The sequence below is a fragment of the Henckelia pumila genome, chromosome 2, assembly GCF_033568475.1.
Source record: "Henckelia pumila isolate YLH828 chromosome 2, ASM3356847v2, whole genome shotgun sequence".
In the NCBI taxonomy this organism is placed as follows: domain Eukaryota; kingdom Viridiplantae; phylum Streptophyta; class Magnoliopsida; order Lamiales; family Gesneriaceae; genus Henckelia; species Henckelia pumila.
The window spans coordinates 132,049,150-132,067,787 of NC_133121.1; the positions used below are offsets into that span (position 1 = coordinate 132,049,150).

The 18,638-nt window shown below is 35.3% G+C and overlaps 1 protein-coding gene across 1 annotated transcript; it reads left to right on the top strand.

Moving 5' to 3' along the window:
- Positions 1-2: 2 nt before the first annotated feature.
- Positions 3-1,115, top strand: LOC140878438 (uncharacterized). Its single transcript, XM_073282041.1, has one exon. The coding sequence runs from the start codon at positions 3-5 to the stop codon at positions 1,113-1,115; it is 1,113 nt and encodes a 370-aa protein (XP_073138142.1).
- Positions 1,116-18,638: the final 17,523 nt, after the last annotated feature.

An 18,638-nucleotide genomic window follows, 5' to 3' on the forward strand; every position in this document is an offset into this window, starting at 1 on the left:
ATATGTCTGAAGATTATGGTAGATCTATTTCAGAAAGTAGTTTATTTATCACAAATAAATTGCTTCTTGAGATACGACGATTGCTGCATCAATATAAAAAAAAATTGGATGACTTTGATTTGCCACCAATAAGTACCGACTTCATAGGAGATTTCCCATTGCCAAGAATAATCAAGGATGAGCTCTCGATTGAAATACCTGAAGAAGATTTGAGATCTATCGAACATTTAAATGCGCATCAAAAGATGGCTTTTGATACTATAATGGAAAGTATTATGCGCAATCACTCAAACATTTTCTTCATTGATGGTCCAGGTGGGACAGGTAAAACTTTTCTTTATCGATCAATTCTGGCACAGTTACGAAAAAATGGTAAAATTGCAATTGCAGTAGCAACTTCTGGAATTGCTGCAACATTGTTACCTGGTGGTAGGACTGCACATTCACGCCTCCAAATACCACTAAGACCGACGACATCAACACTTTGCAAGATTAACAAGCAGTCAGATCTTGCAGAGTTAATAAGACGTGCGACAACTGTGGTATGGGATGAGGCTCCAATGGCAAATCGTTATGCTTTTGAAGCTGTTAGTCAAAATTTCCAAGATATAATGGATAACCAATTGCCATTTGGAGGAAAGACTATTATTTTTTGTGGTAACTTTAGGCAAGTATTACCAGTTGTTAAACGAGGATCAATGAGAGATCAAATTGCTGCCAGCATTTCAAGGTCGTCATTTTGGAATTCAGTGAAGATATTACACTTACAACAAAATATGAGATCTGCCCAAGATATTGAGTTCTCAAAATTTCTTTTACGTGTTGGTGATGGTTTAGAAGAAAATGTAGGTGGTAATTTTATAAAGTTTCCAAATTCGATGATCATACCATGGGAAAGTGAAAATTCAATTCAACAATTGATTGATTATGTTTTTCCAAATATGTCAGACCATGTACATGATGCAAATTACATGGTTGACAGAGCTATTATCACTACAAAAAATGTAGATGTTGATGAAATCAATGAAATTCTCATTTTAAAATTTCCTGGAGAAGAAAAAGTATACACATCTTGGGACTCCGTAGAAGATGATAACCACAATCTTTTCCAATAAGAGTTTTTGAATTCTCTTTGTCCGAGTGGTTTGCCACCTCATCGAATCACATTGAAAGTAGGATGTCCAATTATGCTCTTACGGAATGTTGCATCTGAACTCGGACTCTGCAATGGAACAAGATTAATATGCCGCAATCTTGGGAGGAACTTCATAGATGCAGACATCATAACAGGTCCTCACAAGGGTACACGATATTTTTTTCATCGAATGCCTATGAACAGCGAAGAAAATTCAGGACTGCCATTTGAACTGACACGCAGACAATATCTAATAAGATTAAGTTTTGCTCTTACCATAAACAAGGCACAAGGTCAAACAAAACAAGGCACAAGGTCAAACAATACCAAATGTTGGTATTTTCCTACGTAATCATGTGTTTAGTCATGGTCAACTGTATGTCGCACTTTCTAGAGGAGTTTCTCAAAGATCAACAAAAATTTTAGTAAAATATGGGAAGTTACAAAATCGATCAGGGGTGTACACCAAAAACATTGTGTACAGAGACATACTGCTACCAAATTGATGTGAAAAACATGAATGTGAGATATCATTATTTCTTTTTTATATTATCGTTAAAAAAATCTATTTACTAATTTATACAACTCATTTTTGTTTTTGAATAGCAGGCGACATCATAAAGTTGAAGATGCAGTTCAACACTGACGCGACAAGAAATATTCAGTTCATGCATGTGGATGCTATTACAATATATCAACAAAATGTATTGCGGTTAAATGCTATGTTGCATATGGTATATCTTAATTAATTTTTATTTTAATTCTAATTACATATAATTTTATAAATAAGTCTCCTCTAACATTGACATTGATAAATTTAAAGACCACAAGGACGCGGATTATTGGTTTGGGCTGGAAAATCACAATTGGAATAAAGATAATTGACTTCGGACGTTTGATTTTAAAAATATTCCGAAAAATTAAGAGACATACGTAAGCAAGTTTTATAATACAGTCTATCTTTTTTTATTTAACATAGAAAGTTATGATTATATATTTTTTAATTTATTTTATAGTATGAAGATAATTGGTTGGATTGAAGGCTGGGATCTAACGAAGGTATGACAACATATACTCTTTAACATTTTATAGATGCAATGTGTTTAATGTCTATTTAAGTTTTACAATTTTTGATCCCGTTAATTTTAAAGAAAGACATAGCAAAACGAAGGCAGATGGAAGAAACAAAATTGTTCAGGTACATATGCGCTTATAGTTGAAAGGAAAAAAATAATAATAACCTTACTTATTATTTCATTATACTCTTGCATTTTTACCTTTATTTATATGTTGACAGGAAAAAAATCAGACATGCTAATGATATTGACATAAAAACGGTACTACATAAATTACATATTATTCTTACAAAATTTTACTTCAATGTAATATAATAAATTCTCAGTCTATAATTGTTATTCCTGCAGTTTTACGAGCGTCGCAAATAAGAAGACAAGTTTTGAGCGATTGATTCAAATAATTATATCTCATGTTTATGAGATATATACATTTAATAGTTTTATGTCTATCTATTATAAATAAGTGAACATTAAGAGATACAAAATGTTGCAATGTGAAGACGAAGATGAATTTTTTTAAAAAAATATTTTTTAAATAATGAGAGATATTCAATTTAAATCATTTATTAATTTTTTATGTTTACATAGTGATGGGAAATTGGTGATAATTATTTCAATATAATTATTGTTCTTAAAAAATTGTAAGTACACCGATTATTATATTTAATGTAATTACAAATCACACACACAAAATTTTTATTATAAAAATATCATTGTTTCATATTAAAATATACTTTAAACTTTAATTATCTCGCACACGCAGAGCGTGTGCCTCGGTCGCTAGTAGAATTAGAACATGTACATGCTTCAAAAAAAATATTAGAACATCACCTCTGGCCCATCCGAGGTTAGAGATGACAACGAAACGGGTTTGAGGCGGATTTAACTACATCTGGGGCTCGTTCCACATCCCTTTGGACTTGTTTCATCCCGCGAATCCGGCGGATCCAATTCGGGTTCGACCCGTTGACCCGCGAGTTAAATAATTTGAAATTTAATTAAATTAAAATTTTAAAAGTTTAAAAATTAAGAAACATATTAAATTTAATTTCAAATATATATTGATAATATTTAAGGCAAAAAAAATATTCTAACAAGTTAAATTTTATCAATTTATAATTAATTAATAATATTAGCCAAAAAATAATATAATGATATATTTGTATACTAAACATATTATAATAAAATAAATTCATTTCAAACCAATAATATTATACAATAAAATTATAGATAAAATATTGATTATTTAATATAAAAATATAATTATTAATATTGCATATATATTTATATTTAGTTATTTATATATATATATGTATATTTTAAATTTATGTATATATATATATACTTTGGCGGGACGGGTTTGGTCAAACTCGAGATTCGCCTTGGACCTGCTTGGGGACCTACTTAGACAGGTCTAAACCTGAATCGTCGGGCTGGATTTAATGCGGAGTCGGATCTAAACTTGACTCATTATTATCCCTATCCGAGATCGTCACCTGCGAACAAGGATATGTTCGTGTGGAGATAGATGTGTCAAAACTCAACCTAACCCGTCAATCCGACACGAGTTGACCCAAAAAATATCAGGTTAGGGTTGGACTTGGGGGGTTTGGGTTTGGGTCGAATCGGGTTGACCCGAAAGTTAACCCGAAAAAATTAATCGTGTTCGGACTTTTAATTATTATTATTATTATTATTATATAAAATTAAGATAGATTTACTAAATTTTTATACGTTGAATGTGTGAAAAAAATTTGTTATATATATATTGATATAATAAATTTTTATCATTTAATGTTTATTTTGTACAATTTTTATTTTTTAAAATAATTTTTAATTTTTTGTAATAAATATTCTTTAAATTTTTTATAACTAAAAGTTCAAATTTAAATTATATATAAGTTTAGATTTTGTTATTATGTAATTAAATTAAATATTATTATTATTATTGTGTGTTTTGAATTTTTATTTAATTATTTTGTTAAAAAAATAAAAAAAATCGTGCTGGTTCGAGTTGATCGGGTGAGTCGATTTCGGGTTGGAAAATTTCGGGTTGGCTCGAGTTTGGGTTGATAAATTTTTTAAAAATATTTTTGTCAACCCGACTCGAACCCACCTGACGAATTGACACCCCTATATGGAAACTTCTTTGAGGTGAATCCCACTAATTTATTATTTTTTAAAAAAATAAGAATGAAAAATGAAAGGTAGAAAAAAATCCAAATAAAAGAATGTTTAAAAAATCCAAAAAATTATTAATAAAAAATTAAAAAATAGAAGTCGTCAACTTTTTAATCATGTGTTATTTCTTCATTTTTTTTTTTGGGATAATTATATTGTGTTTTTTTAAAATTATGTGTAATTTTTTTAAAAAAATATATCGAACATTGTAATTTTTAAAATTTGATTATGTGGAATTGTATCTTTTTTAAGTTATGTGCACGATTATTTATTTTTTAAATACTATGTTATAAATGGGATTCAAAAAAACTTAATATTTGAACAGCATCTAAAAAAAATTGTTATACTTCATTTATTGTGAAAAACACTACTTTGGTAGTTATGAAACACGTATAATTTTAAATTTAAGGGACCATATAAAATGCTCGATTTTTATAATTTTTATAATATTTTAAAATAAATCCGTTGTTACAACATGAGTATTTTATATATAAATCAAATATTTTTAGATCATGTTTTTTTATTATTGAGAGAATAAACAAGCTGATCGTGTAGTATATATGTATTTAGATTTATATGCAATGTTTGTTTTTAGTGGAACAAAATTGGGAATACAAAATATTTAGGTCAAAGGAGAAAGATTAAACCAAAAATTTGTACATTATTATGTATAGTATTTACATAAATATTTAAATATATGGACAAACAATTAATTTAAATTAAAATTATTGCTAAAATCCATTCACATTCAACTTTGAACCGAAATTGGTATAATATCCTATATATATATATATATATATATATATATATATATATATATATATATAAACATAAAATTTAACTAATAAAAAACTAGTGATAACATCTTATAAAATTTCAAATTTTGAACCGAAAATTGATACACAATTATATATAGGGATGCCCCGGAAAGGCTGTGGTATCAGGAGCCCTGAGAGCAGAGACATCAGGGTAGTTCCTTGGGTCAGCGAGCAAGGCTCTAGCCCGACTATTTTATGAAGGAGTGGTGATACCTCGGGAAGGCAATGGTATCGGGGGCACTGGATAGCGGAGACATCAGGGTAGTTCATCGCAGTGTTTTTATAACCGGACCGGTGATCGAGCCGGAATACTTAAAAAAATGGTCCAACCGGTCGGATCGTTTTAACCGGACGGTCGAACCGAAAAATCGTTTATATAATTTAATATAATAAATAATATATTTTGGAATTTTAAAAACTCAAAAATTATATAAATAGACATAAAATATATATTTAACATAGTTTAAAAGCTAAATAAATATGTAAATATATTTAAAATATCAATTATATTTATAAATTATTTAAATAATAAATTATTTATTTTAAAAAAACCAATAATTATTAAAAAAAATTAAATGAAGTAGAAATTTCAAATAATAATGTATTTATATATAAAAATATTAAATCTAAGGTTTAAAAATAAAAAAAATTTAAATTTTCAAAATAAAAAAATTCGAAAACTGGTCCAACCGGTTTAACCGGTTGAACCGGTTTTCGGTTCTTGATCGGTTTTGACCGGTTCTGACCGGTTGGACCATTTTTCCGATTTTTGGGGTAGGACCGGACCGGTCCGGCTACCGGTTCCCGATAGAACCGGTCAAACCGGCCGGTCCGATCCGGTTTCAAAAAAACTGGTTCATCGTAAAGAATGAGTAAAATACCAGGAGGTCGGGCTAATAGCTCGGGACCAGACAGAGAATTCATCTCAGAAGGATGTGTGAGGGAGGAAAGACCAAGTCATAAGCATATAGTTAACATCTATTTTGCAGGAGCACGATTCCCACATTGCCATGACTCCGGGTATCCCGATCTGGTCATTCATAATAGGCGGATGTGACTAGTCTTAATACCCACGACCCAGATCGTGGTCACTGCCCGAAATTGCGGAGTTGCTCTCTTACTCCAAAGTCTATAAATATCTTGCCACATGTATTAGTAAAGGTAGGTTCATCTAAATACTAAAAGCACTATACTTGTTTTCCTTTAAAGTCCACTCTATTTTTTGAGTCTGACTTACGCATCGGAGTGGCCCCGCCGAAAAACCTTTCGGCGCCCCACTAACGTGCTTTCTGCTGCATTTCCCTTGTGTGCAGATCATCTTTACTCAGGAAGAAAACGTTGAAAGAGTGGGTGCCCGGTTAGCCAACTTGTGGCTAAGGGCTTTTATGACTCTATGTAAAACAATCTTTTGTTTAATATAATTTACACTTTTATAATTCATTGACTTTATCTTTCTTCATATTATTATATTATGATATAATATTGTTGTTTTTATAAAGACCTTGAATATACTATAGTGTATGTAAGATGTGATAGTACATGGGGATGGCTATCATGAAACACATCTTATAGTCACTGTATATTCTAAACTGTTCCTAGTCAATTGAGCCGTCCGCAAATAAGGATAAGGATCGCTTGAGATTGAGACTAGCATTTGCGATGCCGAGTACCACGTTTCATTGTTATGGAACATAGAGATGTTCAAAGCATGCAAATGGATATTCATATGATGAATGATCGAACTACCCTATCCGGACTTTCCAAGTGGTTATCATTTATCGAGTGGATAAAGTCCGCGGTTTTGGTTGTACACCATTAGTCCTTATTACTTGAAACATCATTGAGACTCTATATGCTAGTACTGTACTTTGACTCAATTACCGACTCTATTGGGGTCATCAGGTGTCGGGATTGGGTACAGTTACGACACATATAGGAGTCGATGCTTTGTTGTCAAGGATTCACCACATACTTGCGAGTGTGGATATCCTATGCGATCTGAGGAGATATTAGTGTGACGAATCTCTGGCCACAGTACATGATGTGTTTTAGGTTAATGGGTTTTCCTAGTAACACATGCGATGTCACTAATTGATCTCCAAGATTTTATGCATAGTTATCGAATCTAGAACGACTCTCGATGCACCAATAGTTGTTGATTCGATCGGGATATATGGATGAAGAGACCGTACTGTACGCTAACCAAAATCTACTGGTTCTTGCAGGCACTATCAGTAATACCTAGGGAATCATGGGGCGATGTTGCTAGGCGCTCTTACCATGATTCGATGGGTAAGTCGGAAATTGTTGTTTCGAGTCACAAGGAGTTGTGAGCCCACGGCTAGCTGTATTCCTGAACCATTGAGGGTTACACATGTAATGGATTACTAAAACCCCGTAGAGATAGTTAAATTTAAAGAGTTAAATTTAATGAAAGAGAAGTTGGACTTCTTAACTAAAGGGAGTGGGATTTCCTAAAATGACATAGGGATGGGCATTTTTGGAAATCACTGAATTCAGATTCAGAAAAATTATCTTGACTCTAAAAGATGCAGAAATGGTTTCTGTGCACATTGGTGAAATCAGTTTATCAATCGGAGTCACGATAAATTTTATATTAATTTCTATAACAACAGGCTTGGCTTGTTGGGCTTAAGTTATGGATTGTGGGCTTTAAGGAGTTAGAGTCCTGATACAATTATAACTAGAAATTATCTATAAATAGAGGTGTTGGGTTCGAAAATTACACACATTGAATACTGCAATTTTCTAAATTCACTCTATATTATTCGAGAGGATTTTTCGAAAATTCCTCTGTCCCTTTTGAGAAAATTCGGACTGTGATTTTTTTTGAAAAATTACAATTCGAATTAACAGATCAAATCTGTTTATTCTCTACGTAAAACTTCTGATTGATTTCTAATGCAATCAATTAGAGGGTTTTTGTTTTTCGTTCGTGAACCTAATTCCGGTGATTGATCGTGACGCCATCGGTTCCCGGGATTTACAAGAAGAGCAGATTAAATTTTGTTGGTGTCCATAATCTCGCTTCGAGATTTTAAGGTAAAAATTAAATTGTGAATATTTACTTTTACTTACACATATTTAATCGTAAAAGTTTTGATACCCTTGATATGGAATCGTTCCATATAATAAAATTAAAATTTTTAAACTTCCGCTGCACCGGATATCAATTCGAATTGATCTGAACACCATTTTCCAATAGTGGTATCAGAGCCAGGTTGCTCAGATCAAACGATTAAATAATCGATTGTACAAAATTTTTAAGCCTCGGTTTTTGAAACAAAACGAATTTTTAAAATTAAAATTTAATGGGCAAATCGGGCAACGATTGTCGCTGCCCAAGGGCAGCGATTGGATCGCTGCCCAAGGGCAGCAAGAGTCATTGCCCAAGGGGCAGCGACGGGCTGCCCTGCCCGGGATTGTCCCGGGCAGCCCGGAAAAATTAATTTTAATTTTTTAATTAAAATTTTAATTTTTGAAATTCTAGTTTTTGATCCGATCAAAAATTGTTTTTGATTGGTTCACGAGGCATCGGATCGAATTGTTCGAGTCCAAAAATTTTAAAATTGATTTTTGGATAAATTTGAATTTTTGGAAAATTTATAAATTTTATCCGTTAAATTAAATTTTATAAAATTAATTATTTTGGTACAATTGATGATAAGATATAATCTTATGGATGGATAAGATAAAATATGATTTTATCTTTTAAATTATGATGTCTTTGCATGTTTATCCAATTATTTAATTATTGAATTAATTATTGAATAAAAGATGATCGATTGCCATGACCAATATTTTAGGTGTATGTTAGGTAATTTACATTTGTCTTATTGTTGTTGGATTTTATTAATGAGCTTGGTTTATAGCCCAATATGATTGTCATATGTAATAAAAAGTGGGCCTGGTTTATGGCATGTTCCCACCCCTAAAAATGTATCACATATTTGTCATCGAAATTTATTGTAAATTTATTAGACTTAGTGGGAGACAAATATTTGAAGACAAGGTGGGCCCAGCAGACAATGAAGACCGAAGAAATGTAAATTGGAAGGTCAATGTAATAGGATTGCATTGCATACTTGCATATCACCTAGGATTGGACTTAGACTCGTGATTGACAACCACGGATCGATTAGTTAATGGGATCGATCATCCTTAAATAATATATGATATTATTGATGTATGCATGTTTAGACTAAATTGTATGAATCCCGCAAGCATACATAAATTGCATGATGAGACAAATTTTCAAAATAAAATCCCTCATTTTAAATATGATTTAAAATTGATATCAAGATAAACAAAGGGAATTTAAATATTGTTTAAATGTTCCTACCTTCCATCAACGATCAATGTATGAGATGCTACCCGCGGATACGGTCCGGCTCATATTATTGGGTGGGCCCGTTCGTCGAAAAGCTGTACATTGGATCGACACATGTTGTAAGTTGGGTGGAACTCCCATGGGATTGGCTCACATTATTGGGGATCCACATGGCGACCGTCCATCACAACTTAATATTGATGGGTCATCTTGACATGTCACAATAAACGGCGTCATATTATTGGGCTCTTATTGGACATGAGGTAAAAACATAGGGGTTGTTTTGGAAGCAATTGGGCTCTACCTTTTGAAAATTATGGTTGACTGATATTATTCGGGACTATAGTTTGTCAATTGAACTCCATGTTCCCACTAAAGAAAATTTTTCTCGTTTCACTAGAGGGTAGTGAAATCGTCAAAATAGTGGGAGTGTAATTCATAAAATAAAATTCGCCATATTTTATGTCTTAGTAAATTAATTAAAAAATCACTGATTATTGTCTGTTTTCTTTTCAGTATTATATTACAATGAATCCACGCAATCCACTGTTTTCAATTTTCGAACAAAACAAATTGACTGGCGCAAACTATACGGAATGGTTCCGTAAGTTGAAAATTATTCTTACTTCGGAAAAAGCTTTCTACGTGTTAGAGAAGCCGCCTCCGAAGGAAGCCCCGGCTAATACAAGTGCGGAAGAATTGGCCAAACTTGATCTATGGTGGGACCATGACATCAAGGCCAAATGCTACATGCAGGCTTCGATGTCTGATGAACTTCAAAGGAGGTTCGAGGATGCCGTGAATGCTGCTGACATTCACAAGAACCTCAAGAAACTCTTTGGAGCTCAGTCAAGGTCGGAGAGGTATGCCACCGTCAGAGAGCTCATGACGAGCCGCATGCGAGATGAGACTTCGGTCCGTGAGCATGGGGTGCGCATGATTGGGCTCATTGAAAAGTTGGTAACACTCAACTTGACTTTGGAGCATGAACTTAGCGCGGACTTGTTGCTTCTATCACTTCCTTCATCGTTTGACGGTTTTGTGATGAACTTCAATATGAACAAGATAGAGGCCACCCTTGAAGAGATGGTTAATATGCTTGTCACATATGAAGCCACACTAAATAAGGATAAACCGGTGCTCTTGGTTGGCTCCTCTTCTAACTCTAAGAAAGGACCAAGTGAAAAGGGTAAGAAACGTTCTGCCCCGCCCAAGAAGAATGTACCAAATAAGAAGGGAAAGGCCAAGGTTTCGAATGGGAATAAAGATGAAAACGTTTGCCATTACTGCAAGAAACCCGGTCATTGGAAACGTAACTGCAAGGAATACCTCGAACAGTTGCGAACTGCAAAGGGTATGTTTTACATTAAAATAAATGTTTCGCTTAATACTTCTTCTTGGGTATTGGATACCGGATGTGGATCTCACATTTGCAATGATTTGCAGGTGATAACAAGAAGTCGTAAGCTAAGGATGGGTGAGACCCAGCTAAGGCTCGGGAATGGTTCTAGAGTCGAAGCCAAAGCTACAGGAGACATTTATTTAGTTTTGCAGAACAATTTTAAGTTATTTTTGAAAGATGTTTTATATGTTCCGGATTTGGTCAAAAACATTATATCTATTTCTATGTTTGATAGAGATGGTTTTTTCTTGCAATTTTGTGAATGAGATTTGCAATATTTACAAGAATGAATGTTTGATTGAAAATGGACAACTAGAAAATGATCTATATAGCTTAAAATTAAAAGACGTTCCAAATAATTATATTGATAAACCGGTAAAAACAAATAAGAGGAAAAACCGATAGTCAAAACCCGGCAAACCTTTGGCATGCTAGGCTAGGTCATATTTCCTCAAGGAGGATGAACAAGCTAGTGGGAGAGGGCATGTTTGATATGTCTGATATTATCTCTACCTACTTGTGAGTCCTGCCTAAAGGGAAAAATGACTAAATTTTCTTTCAAAGGAAAACCTGAGCGTAGTCAAAATCTGTTGGATTTGATCCATACAGATGTTTGCGGTCCATTTAAGATTGGTACTAAATGTGGAAACACCTACTTCATTACCTTTACTGATGATTATTCTAGGTATGGGTATTTATATTTGATGAAATATAAGTCTGAAGCATTTGAAAGGTTCAAAGAATTCAAGGCTGAAGTAGAAAACAAGCTAGGTAAAAGTATTAAAGCACTTCGATCGGATCGAGGTGGAGAATACTTAAGTACCGAGTTTTTGGACTATCTAAAAGAGAATGTGATTCTCTCTCAGTGGACTCCTCCTATAACACCTCAGCTGAATGGTGTTTCGGAGCGTCGCAATCGAACCTTGTTGGACATGGTTCGATCCATGATGAGTTTCACTGAGCTCCCACCTTCGTTTTGGGGCTACGCACTTGAAACGACGGTATTGTTGTTGAACAACGTCCACACTAAAGCAGTAGACAAAACACCATACGAGTTATGGAATGGCAAAGCTCCTAAGTATTCGTACTTGAGGATTTGGGGATGTCCTGCTTACGTGAAGCAGACAGTGGGAGATAAGTTGGATAATCGATCCACCTTATGTTATTTTGTAGGGTATCCGAAGAATTCAATCGGATATTATTTCTATCATCCTACTGAAACAAAAGTGTTTGTTTCAAGGAATGTCACCTTCTTGGAGAAGGAGTTCTTATTGGATAAGAAAGGCAAGATAATGGAACTCGAAGAAATTCGAGAAGAACCCGAGATACAAAATAACGATCCTACACCTCAAGCATCATCACAAGACACGCCTATTGCTAGAAGATCCGAGAGGACTTCTAGGCCTCCTATTAGATATGGTCTTCTTCTTGAAGGGCTTGAAGCTATGCAGTCGGAAATAGACTCGATGCATACTAACCAAGTTTGGTCTTTAGTAGATCCTCCCGATGGAATTGTTCCAATTGGGTGTAAATAGATCTACAAGAGAAAACTTGGGCCTGACGAAAAGGTATTGACCTACAAGGCACGATTGGTGGCAAAATGTTATACTCAAAGACAAAGAGTTGACTATGATGAAACTTTTTCACCAGTCGCAATGTTCAAGTCCATAAGAATCCTTATTGCCATAGCAGCTTGGTATGACTATGAGATATGACAAATGGATGTAAAGACTGCATTTCTTAATGGAAACATTAAGGAAGATATCTATATGATGCAGCCTGAGGGATACACATCCATGGGAAGCGAGCATAAGGTATGCAAGCTTCAGAGATCAATCTATGGTCTCAAACATGCATCAAGAAGTTGGAACCAGAAATTTGATGAAACAATAAAGGATTTTGATTTCATCAAGAACCCGGAGGAACCATGCGTGTACAAGAAAGTAGTTAAGAATGCGGTAACGTTCTTAGTACTTTATGTTGATGACATCCTACTCATGAGGAATGATGTAGGGATGTTGCAGTCAACAAAGATATGGTTATCAGATAGATTCTCGATGAAGGATCTAGGTGAGGCATCCTATATTCTAGGAATTCAGATCTATAGAGATAGATCTAAGAGAATGATAGGACTCACTCAATCAACCTATATCGACATCATATTGAAAAGGTTTTCAATGGATGGGTTCAAGAGAGGACATCTACCTATGTGCCATGGAGTTTTTCTATCCAAGTCTATGTGTCCCAAGACTGACGAAGAGATAGAGAAGATGACACACGTGCCATATGCGTCAGCCATATGTAGTATCATGTATGGGATGATATCTACCAGACCGGATGTGGCCTATGCTCTGAGCGTCACGAGCAGATATCAAGCCAATCCCGGTCAAATGCATTGGAAAGCCGTGAAGGATATTCTTAAGTACTTGCGAAGGACTAAGAATTTATTCATGGTTTATGGAGGGAGAGAATTGAAGTTGGAAGGCTAAACCGACTCTAGCTTCCAATGTGACGTGGATGACTCGAAATCAACCTCTGGATTTGTATTCGTGCTCAATGGCGGTGCTGTCTCTTGGAAAAGTTCCAAGCAGGAAACCACAGCGGATTCCACTACTAAGGCAGAATACATTGCAGCATCAGCTGCTGCTAAAGAGGCGGTTTGGATAAGGAAATTCATCCAAGAGTTGGGTGTAATTCCTAAAGTTGTTGGTCCAGTCCAGGTGTACTGTGACAACACGGGTGCCGTTGCTCAGGCAAAGGAACCAAGGTCTCATCAGAAGTCCAAACACGTACTGAGGAAATACCACATCATCTGGGAGATCGTGGAAAGAGGAGACATTACTGACGAGAGAGTGGCCTCTACAGACAATATCGCTGATCCGCTTACTAAGCCATTGCCAGGACCATTGTTTGACAAACATCGCGAAGCAATGGGATTACGTAGTATGACTAGTTGGCTTTAGGGCAAGTGGGAGATTGAAAGAGTGGGTGCCCGGTTAGCCAACTTGTGGCTAAGGGCTTTTATGACTCTATGTAAAACAATCTTTTGTTTAATATAATTTACACTTTTATAATGGCATTGACTTTATCTTTCTTCATATTGTTATATTATGATATACTATTGTTGTTTTGATAAAGACCTTGAATATACTATAGTGTATGTAAGATGTGGTAGTACATGGGGATGACTATCATGAAACACATCTTATAGTCACTGTATATTCTAAACTGTTCCTAGTCAATTGAGCCGTCCGCAAATAAGGATAAGGATCGCTTGAGATTGAGACTAGCATTTGCGATGCCGAGTACCACGTTTCATTGGTATGGAACATAGAGATGTTCAAAGCATGCAAATGGATATTCATATGATGAATGATCGAACTACCCTATCCGGACTTTCCAAGTGGTTATCATTTATCGAGTGGATAAAGTTCGCGGTTTTGGTTGTACACCATTAGTTCTTATTACTTGAAACATCATTGAGACTCTATATGCTAGTACTGTACTTTGATTCGTTTACCGACTCTATTGGGGTCATCAGGTGTCGGGATTGGGTACAATTACGACACATATAGGAGTCGATGCTTTGTTGTCAAGGATTCACCACATACTTGCGAGTGTGGATATCCTATGCGATCTGAGGAGATATTAGTGTGACAAATCTCTGGCCACAGTACATGATGTGTTTTAGGTTAATGAGTTTTCCTAATAACACATGCGATGTCACTAATTGATCTCCAAGATGTTATGCATAGTTATCGAATCTAGAACGACTCTCGATGCACCAATGGTTGTTGATTCGATCGGGATATATGGATGAAGAGACCGTACTGTACGCTAACCAAAATCTACTGGTTCTTGCAGACACTCTCAGTAATACCTAGGGAATCATGGGGCGATGTTACTAGGCGCTCTTACCATGATTCGATGGGTAAGTCGGAAATTGTTGTTCCGAGTCACAAGGAGTTGTGAGCCCACGGCTAGCTGTATTCCTGAACCATTGAGGGTTACACAAGTAATTGATTACTAAAACCCCGTAGAGATAGTTAAATTTAATAAAAGAAAAGTTGTACTTCTTAACTAAAGAGAGTGTGATTTCCTAAAATGACATAGGGATGGACATTTTTGGAAATCACTGAATTCGGATTCAGAAAAATTATCTTGACTCTAAAAGATGCAGAAATGGTTTCTGTGCACATTGGTGAAATCAGTTTATCAATCGGAGTCACGATGAATTTTATATTAATTTCTATAACAACAGGTTTGGCTTGTTGGGCTTAAGTTATGGATTGTGGGCTTTAAGGAGTTAGAGTCCTGATACAATTATAATTAGAAATTATCTATAAATAGAGGTGTTGGGTTCGAAAATTACACACATTGAATACTGCAATTTTTGAAATTCACTCTATATTATTCAAGAGGATTTTTCGAAAATTCCTCTGTCCCTTTTGAGAAAATTCGGACTGTGATTTTTGTGAAAAATTATAATTCGAATTAACAGATCAAATTTGTTTATTCTCTACGTAAAACTTCTGATTGATTTCTAGTGCAATCAATCAGAGGGTTTCTGTTTTTCGTTCGTGGACCTAATTTCGGTGATTGATCGTGACGCCATCGGTTCCCGGGATTTCCAAGAAGAGCAGATTAAATTCTGTTGGTGTCCATAATCTTGCTTTGAGATTTTAAGGTAAAAATTAAATTGTGAATATTTATTTTTACTTACACATATTTAATCGTAAAAGTTTTGATACCCTTGATATGGAATCAATCCATATAATAAAATTAAAATTTTTAAACTTCCGCTGCACCGGGTATCAATTCGAATTGATCTGAACACCGTTTTCCAACAAACGTTACTCACCATCATTACCAGCCCGGATCACTCGTCAGACCCACCTTGCTATCCTGATAACCCGGGCATCCGGTTTTGCACAACATCATCATATAATATTTATGTAATTATCACATATATATTTGCTCACTTCATTTGAGACGGATTTACTTTTATTTTGAAGGGCGTCCAAGCACTGTTTTTTATTCGTTCACGTCTCTGACGTGGGCGTCGAAGGGGCTACGCCAGGACATCCTCTTAGCCCCCTTTCACACTCTTTGCTTGATTTCGGATTCACATCCGAACTTAAAATTTTGGACTTAGGTTGAACCCAAAACTTTGATTGGACCCTCAAATTTTAGTAAATATCAACGATCATTCAAAAAAACAAATTATAATTAAAATCTCTTTAGCATAAATGTATATGTATACAACATATATATATATATATATATATATTGTGGGAAACTTGCAAACTTTATTAATGAGAATCACAAGTTACAAGTTGATCCAACCACAAAGAAAAATTCCCAAACACCCACAAAAAAGTTATTGGCGAACAAATAGCAAATTTCGCTAAAAAATAGATTACTACATTAGCCGTCCTTTTAGAATGGAAAAAAGAGATACGGTTGAAACTAGAGCAAAGAGACTCTATTTCTAAAGCACACAATCCAGCGTACCTGTAGTGACCCTGGATGGAATCACCTACTAACTGAAAACTAATAACATGCATTAAACTTAATATAGAAAAATACTTAACAGAGTAAAACATGCGGAAACATAATCCATAATTTACATATCAGCTTAGTAAAACAAATCCAAGCTTAATACTGTAATGATACAACCATATCGAAAAACTTAAAAATAAACATTATACAGCTATATCGAATTCTGCTGTATAATTAACTCCTCAAGGCTCCTGCTCCCTAGTCTTGCCCCGAACTACCAGCTCCGTCCATCCTGCAACCTGCCCCGTGGAATAGGGTGTCCAAGATAACAACTAGGACGTGAGCGCTAACGCCCAGTACATAAACATGAGTACACATATATATATGATGCATGCAACATGATGACTAGTAAAGGGTCATCTGAAAAGTCATGCTTAGTATTGGCGCCACATGAGTGCTGCCACCGCACGGATCAACATCTGGGTGCAATCACACTCGTCTAGTACACCAGAGTAGTCAAACATACATGTCCTCGCCCTCGCGGTACTCTCAGTGACAGACTAACGAATATAGAGCTGAGTGGCTCTATAATCAGGTATAACAAGGTATAGGCTCAACGTGTATATGCACATGACATATGAATATGGAAAACGATAAATCATATATCATGCCATATAATAATGCCAAATAAATGCAACACATAAATATGTATATTCGCTGGCAATCTCAGTCAATGTGTACGTACCTCTAGGCTAGTTCAAGTATATTAGGATCCTAGGTTCCAAGCCTATATTCAAAAGTTAACCGTATCACTACACAAGTTCTATAAGCCTTAACTAAGCTAATAAGTACTTCCAAAACTTAAATAGATTCCCGGACCATACCTTCATCCGTAGTAATCCCTTTGGAGTCGCTAGTCCCGGATGACTATAACCACACCTTGGTTATTCCAGAGCTTCTATTATAACCGTTAGGGCCCTTAAGTGTATATCTCACACTATATAACTGAAGAGAAAACTGGGAAATTCGTAATTAAAAATGAAATCAAACAAGCCCTATTTATAGGAAAATTTTCGGTTTGGACCCTCCGAACTGGAGTTCGGATCGTCCGATCCAACTCACTGCCTGCATGCGAGACACGTCGAGTTCGGACCGTCCGATCGTCACTTCGGGCCGTTCGAAGTGTCCTAAATCCGACACTTGTCAAAATCCATGGCTGAGTAATCCTGCTTGCTTGGCACAGGAGAAGTTCGGGCCATCCGATCCTACTTCGGACCATCCGAACTTGCCTTAACTCCGAAGTCAACAAGATCACCTTCGGAGCCCCCGGTGGTTGAGTTTGGATTGTCCGAATTCCTCTTCGGACCGTCCGATCTGGCTCAAATATTGAAAGTTCAATTCTTAATTCTGAAGCCCGATTAAACCCCGGAATTGGTTAATTACTAACCCTTAATCATGTTTAACATATTATTATCTTAAAATAAATTTTGAATTACTACAATACCTTAAATAACTTAAAGGCTCATTGATTGCTTACATTGCCAAACATAAATCTAAAAATACTTGAATGCTATGAAAACCCTTCGAGCGAGCAACTTTGAGATCTTCCTGAATAACATATAATTTTCCGATAATTATAATGTCTGGCATTGGCAAAGTTTTTCCGAATGCCGCCATCACCTTACCATCATGGGCACGAATCAGTCCTCCAACACCACACATATTTGTTCGTTCAATCGTTCTTGGAAACTTGCATCAATATCCAAGCGATATAACTCCTCAGGTGGAGGGTGCCATACAATTGGAGAGGCATTCACAGCATGGGTCTGAGTTACGGTGCACTCTCTTACTGAATGCCGATAATCCTCCAAATAAACCAAAGCATTACCAATCCAGGGTCTCGACCCTTGATTTCCTTTATCATGGAATGTCCGACATCTTGCTTCCCATATCATCCAAGCCTGACATACGAATTCCTTTATTCTCGTCTTCATCAAATAATTCATCATCCATAGGCAAATTCCTGGCATATCATGACTCCGAATCTTTTTAATCTTCTCAAACACTTCATTGTTTTCCTACCACTGGCGGACTGCTGCATAATTATGCTGACTATAAACCAAGAATATTTATTTAAAAATTTTATAGAAATAGAAAATGCACAAAGAAAGAT